Source organism: Epinephelus moara, chromosome 15 (genome assembly GCF_006386435.1).
Source record: "Epinephelus moara isolate mb chromosome 15, YSFRI_EMoa_1.0, whole genome shotgun sequence".
Lineage (NCBI taxonomy): Eukaryota > Metazoa > Chordata > Actinopteri > Perciformes > Serranidae > Epinephelus > Epinephelus moara.
The window spans coordinates 4,033,488-4,040,168 of NC_065520.1; the positions used below are offsets into that span (position 1 = coordinate 4,033,488).

The 6,681-nt window shown below is 39.6% G+C and overlaps 1 protein-coding gene across 1 annotated transcript in view; it reads right to left on the bottom strand.

The window, feature by feature from the left end:
* LOC126401621 (sodium/potassium-transporting ATPase subunit alpha-1) overlaps nucleotides 1-6,681 on the bottom strand; it is a 36,496-nt gene that overhangs the window by 16,446 nt on the left and 13,369 nt on the right. The window contains exons 2-3 of the mRNA XM_050062956.1: nucleotides 954-1,067; nucleotides 205-264 (exon numbers count right to left, since the gene is read on the bottom strand). Of these exons, the coding sequence (XP_049918913.1) occupies nucleotides 205-264; nucleotides 954-1,067 (174 nt within the window). The remainder of the gene's footprint in view (nucleotides 1-204; nucleotides 265-953; nucleotides 1,068-6,681) is intronic.

Genomic DNA, 6,681 nt, shown 5'->3' on the forward strand with positions numbered 1-6,681 from the left:
ATGGAGGTTAATGGCAAACGGCAGCCAGATACTTGATATTTATCTGATCTCCATGATAAAAGGAGACACTTTGATAGAAATGCTCTTTTCCAAATGAACACTGGCTGTCAAAATTACATCTCATTGAGACTTCTAGCTGAAGGTGAGACACACTCAAAAGCAGACACACATAATGCAGCACACTCTCCTCTTTATCTCACTCACGTTGTTGAGGTCTGTTCCATATTTGCGATTGAGCTCATCGAGGGTCAGCTTGTGATCATCCTGCGAGGACACACAGAGAAAAGGAGGTGATGTCAGTCCAGTGTTTATGTTTGCATTTACTGTACACATGTGTGTGTTCAATATGCCAAGAGCCAGTGACATTTACAACACATTGTGTGCTGACCTTTCATTTTTAAATGACTGCCTCTCACAAGGCAGAGCAACGGCAATGACCGAGAGACATTCACAGGTGGGAGAAAGGAATGAATGGATGAGGAGCCAACAAAAGACACCGGGGAGGTAAGAAGAAAGTGAGGAAGAAAAGGAAGGGTAGGAGAAATAAGTGAGAGAAGAGCAGAAGGAAGATGGCAGGTAAGGGATGAAGTGAGAAGAGAGGGGTATGTATGGAGGACAATATTTTTAAGGAGACAAGCTTAAAAATTACACTATACAACAAAACCTTGAATTAAACATTAGACTAATGTTATACTTAATAAGTGAATAATAAGCTGTAATTGTTCCAGAAAACAAATTATATATACATTTTAGCACTTTAAGACCTTTAATTTCTGATAAATAATAAATCTAATATAATATTTTCAGTTTTTGTACGTGGTTTAACAGACAGACAGGAGGCAAGTAAAGATACATAAAGGGAGAAAAGACAGAAGAAATCCAACACAATCAAGAGGACGGGATATGGTCATACTGAGAGTAGGAGACAATCAAAGGAAGAGCAAGACACTCACCATGTCCACTTCCTTCTTCAATTCATCCATATCCTTCTCTTTCTTCTTCCCCTTCCCCTTCTTCTTGCCGCCCTGCTCCGAGGTCGCAGCAAGCTCATACTGCTCGCGTCCTTCCTGGAAACACAACGAGAAGGATAGAAATGAGAAACAATGTTTAATAGCATATAATATTAGTGATAGCCTAACATGTCATCAACTATTCCTGCTTCAGTTTTCAGACTGGTAGGGAAACATGCGGACTCTCTGCTCCGATCGCCAACACCCGTCTGCTCTCAGCGTATCCACCGTAACTCTTTCTAATTGTACCGCAAACTCACTTCACCAAACCATGTACTATGCGGTGGTACTGCGAGCATCAAATCATGCATGTGTTTGTTTTTCTTCATCTTCTTTAATTTGCATATGTCCTGTGGAGTGCAGGGAGGTGTATGTGCACGTGAAGCTCACGGGGCAGAGTGTTTCCAACACAGGTGTTTTTTTGTTGTTGTTCTTAATCGCAGCTTTTGCTTTAAAGATTACAGCACAAAGTCTGTTTGAATGGGATTAGTCTTTTAGCTCTGCTGGCAACTGGGACACAATCATGCGGCAACCTCCAGGGCTTAAAAATGAAGTCAAAGCAAAAGTGTCAAAAATTGCAGTTCCTCTAATGGCCACTTGAGGCTGGCTCCAAAAGCAAGTCAAACTCCATAGACCCCCATGTTAAAATGCCCAATGAAACACCCATTTACATTAAGTCTTGAAGTTACACATATTCAAGGGTAGGGCTGCTTTGAGTGACAGGCTGTCTGCCAATAGTGTTCTCTACTTCTCTTTCAGATCCACCCTTCGTTCCTCCATGGCACCACCCTCTTATCCATATTTGGTCGCTTCTTATTTTTGACTCTGATGGAGCTTCACAGAGCACTTTCAGCAACACAGAAGCTTTAACAAAGTTATAATACACAGACTGATAATTCTACAACGTGATTACGGATACTTTGGTGTGAACTGCCCTCCAAGGTCCTGTATTACCACTTAAATGATAAAAAATTGTAACATTTTGCCTGTGTTTCATATCATGGGCCCTTTAGGTGGAGCTGCATTTGGCAACTGCGAAAGCTGTTTGAATGGGAAGTATTCTGGCAAAGTGAGCCTCAGTTCAGACACACAATTGTACCCACAGCTCTTGATATTAACCATGGCTGTAAACTGAGAACTGTTAGGGATCTAGAGATGTGAAATCACCTAGTTACTAACAAGCAGCAATTACAGTCAGGTATATTATCATAATTTTAGGTAGCAGTAATGTTTTCTTCTCTTTGCTATCTGTTAAACATCTCACAACAACCCTTTACAAGGCTCATGATTCTCCAAAAGTTGACGAAACTTTCCGGTCACAACTTTTCTGCCTGGCAACAAAAGATGCCGTGCATGAGTAAAATGCTGACAACTGCTGAAGTGTGTCTGATGCAACGTGAGCACATGTGATGTCTGATGCTGACTCAAAATGCCAGAAGACATTTTGTCATGCTGCATCTTTTTAAGGACTCCATGTGGGTCAACGCACCTCGAACCTGATACAAAAAAAAAAGGATAAACAGAGCCAAGTCGAAAACTGAGAATACTGTGGCCTAAATTGAGGAGACAAACTGCCACAAACTTTAACTGACAATCCAAGAAAAAAAAAAAAGAGGCACCCCTTTACTTGTCACATGCAGTTAGATTGTGAGATCAAGAGCCCTGTTGGATGAGAAGAGAGTGAAAAAAACAGTCTTGGATGCTGGCTTTATGGACACCAGTGCCATCTGTCACTGCAGAAACAACTCTATGGGGATCCACTTTTTATGAATTTGCAAACTTTCGCAGAGCTTTCTATTGTGAGAGCAGCTTATGACAGACTATTTCCTTTTGTTTTGGTCCAACTGCATCAGACTGAATCTCTGCTTATTGAGTATTAATCCTGAGTAATCCATGTTCAAATAAAACACAGGATAGTAACATTCTGCTCCACCAATCATCCAAACCCATGATGTACTTTCTGCAGTGTTTTATTGATCAGCAACCTGAAGAACAATCAGACAGAAGTGACACTTTCTGTACGTCAACAAAAGGGAGGAGCAAGCATCATGTGGTTTTTGGTCTGTTGAAAGATAAGTGCTGCCTTTTTGCATGGCGAGACAGATTACGCTGCAGGGTGAAAACAAAATTTGCTTGTTTAAACACCCACGTGTGCAATAAAGAGTGTTGCCGCCCGAGTGAGAAAAATACTCATCGCTTAACTCATTCACCAACAGTTTTCCTAAACATAACCTCACCAATTAAGCAGCTCAGCCAAACCCCAGAGTGGTACAATGAACCACACTGGAGTCATTTACTGGTAATCACACGAGGGGACATTTTGTTGATTTTAACTCTGACTGCGACACAAATTATGTCGCTGTAGGGAGGAAAGATTTTAATTAAACAGAGAAAATGTCTAAGTTTGACGTGGAAAAACAAAAACACACAATTCAAGTATCCTAATACCCTTAATTTGTGTGACTCCTCTCCCACCTGACATCCCCTATCACACTGTCAGCTCAAGCCACTCTGCCTCCTCTCTCTCCCTTCCTGCCACCGTCTCCTCCACATACATCTCAACTCATTATCAGCAGTCACTGTATCTGACAGAGCAACAAAAGGCCCGAGCAAAGATTGTGTCTTCCAGACAGCTGTAAGCCAAGAGGGTGTGTGAGACAGACTGACAGAGAGAAGGTGAGATAGGGAGGAGGAAAGAGGTGCCAAAGTGAAAACTAAAGAGCCCAAAAGATTCAACAAATCAGCAAATGGGAGTACTAAATCACACACTAAATATGTAAGAGAGATACAAATAAGTGGTGAAAGTCACATGGACGTAAACAACTTCTCGGACTAACATTCATGGCATCCCAGAAAACTGTCTTTTCAACCAAAATCACCTTTAGTTTTGAGCTGGTGTAACTGATACAACTGAAGAAACTTGAATAGAGAACTACTACTGGTGGCATGAAGACATCCCTCACCAAGAAATGGCTGAAAAAAGAAATACAGAGTGTTGACGAATCGATTACCCAGTAGGACTCATTCATTAATTCATTAAGCTATTCAAAATGAATAGTGTACGTCTCAAATGTTAGAACGTACTAAATATTAGAACCACAATGGAGTGCAACCATTAGTCACCAGTTGTCTGTTTATTTTGATCCAATATCTTAAAGACCATATCCATTTCTTTACTTATGTACGTATTCTTAACCCTTTTTTTCATGCTTGAAAGGCCTTCACATTCATGTGGTTGGCAATTCGATTTATTGATGTTCATTTTCTCATTATAAACCAATAAAAGAGAATTACAAAAACAAAAAGTCATCTCTTACCCGACACAAAATTATTTCCCAAGTCAGATCCATCCCACCGACTGTCTTGCCACAGGTATAATCAGGTAAGCTGCCACCAGCGCATTTATGAGCCTACACACCGCACCCTAACTAAATTATTTCACATTATCCAGATGGCCAGCGTAGCCACTCCTGATGTCATTTTCACACGGATATGAAAATCCATCTACAAGACTGTCTTGAGTCTACCACACCTCTAAACTATAACTGTTAATTCCAAGATACAAACCACCACTTTAAAGTTACAACCTGTGAACTAGGATTGTGTGGTACTGAAAGCTGAAGTTCTTGATGCTCGATCAGACGAGGAAAAATTAAACAAGCAACAACACTGATCTTATTTAAAGGGCATATTTAATTCAACACAGTACAGAAGACTGTCTGTCCGGAGAAAATGCAGACACACACATGCACAGTCAGCATACATAATGTCAAACTATGGAACGTCTTTGTTCACATTGGGAAAACATGTCATCTGAGATATACCATGGTCTATGACTAGCTTTCCCAACTTCTCTCTGAAATCTATTCTACCTCTCTTCTAACACTTCTATACAGTACCTGAGCCAGAAATTGCTAACTGAAATGCTACATAATACAATAAAACAGTATAAGATTTTTTTAGTATGTCAGGAAGCTTAGTATGAAACCAATGGTAAGTGAACTGAATAATATTTTCATAGCAGACGATTGCAAACAGTGACCAAGACAGCTCATTAATACCACTTCATTTCACTTTGCTAAGTGTAATAAAATTTCAAATTAGTTCAGACTTTATGATTTTCACAAATAATTGTTTGGTCACATCATTGCATGTCACAAGCTCCTTTCACATTGCCACTGCCTGTTATGCCAACTCGCCGTTCTGTATAAAAGGTAAAATCGTGGAATGCGGGGGATAGAGTTGTCCCGCCTTCAAGGTGGCATCTGAGTTAGTAACAGCCCCAAAATGATGTCTATATACGGGACAGTTGACAGGAGGGGATCATTGGTGGTACAGGTTTGAGGTTTCAACATGCTATGTGTGTAACCCACCATTTTGGAGATTTAAAAAGTAGGTGATAGCAGTTAGCAGCTAACTCAAAGAGGAAGAATAGCAGCCGAAAACGTCCACAAATTGGGAAAACAATGAGGTCTGGGAGTTCCTTACCCTCTCAGCAGAGGACAAGTTCAGCCATCATATAACAGTGACAGTAAGTTATCGTTACTGCCACGTTAATGCCAGCAGTATTGTTTATAAAACACTGCTGACACGTACGTTATATGTCACACTAGAGGCCAACACTGTTGTGTTACATGTCAAAAATGTAACGCCCCTTTTGCTTCTGTTATGTTTACTCACAGAAAGGTATGTTGAATGATAGTACAAATATTTATTGTACAGGGCATAGTATGCAAAGTTGAATGCAGCAAATGACTTGTTTACCTAGGAAATGCTAGACTCTTTTACACTGAGGGAGACCGTACTTGTTAAAGAGTTATAAAAACTTAAAAAGGAAAAGAAAGAAATAAAGAAATAAAAAAGAAATAAAAAGGACAGATTTAAAAATACACATGGAGATATTATGAACTTAAAAACATATTAGATAATGTAATGGTACAAAAACCATCCTGTCCAAATATACCATGAGAGTATACCAGAATATACCAGACATACTATAAGAATATACCAAAATATACCACAGGGTATCTGCAGGTTTCAGTAAGTTAAATTTAAGACTTTTTAAGACCTTTTTAATGCCACCTTGAATGGAATTTAAGACCGAAAAAACTATAAATATAAGCGATAGTTGGGGGATCCCGCTGTACTATAACCAGTGCTTAATTTGTAAAATTAGAAGTGGGGGAACACTTTTTTAAGCGGCACCAGAGCCGCTTCACTACACAACTCCGAGTGGAATGGTTGTGACATCTAGTGTTGTCACGGTACCAAAATTGGGACCCACGGTATGATACCAGTGAAAGTATCACGGTTCTGAGTAGTATCATGATACCACAGCAAAAATGAGGCAGATGTGCCTTTTGTCATTTATAAAAACATAAATCACTTTTCTATAATAATACATCAATGATATTTCAATGTAATAAATTACTTATTGACTTATTCATAGAAAAATAGCATCAATAATTGATTAACATAGGGGGATTGAAATAAAATAAATAAATAAATAAAATAAAAATCAACCAGCCACCCTCCTCCCCTGACAAGTAAAGAACAGTCCCTCCATAAGTAAAGAACAGTCCCTAAAGTGCGGTGAGGTTTGTGGGCCGTTACCAGCCACAGAGAGAAATGTGAACGGCAGTCATGACGCCAACAAAAGAGGAAATTAGGC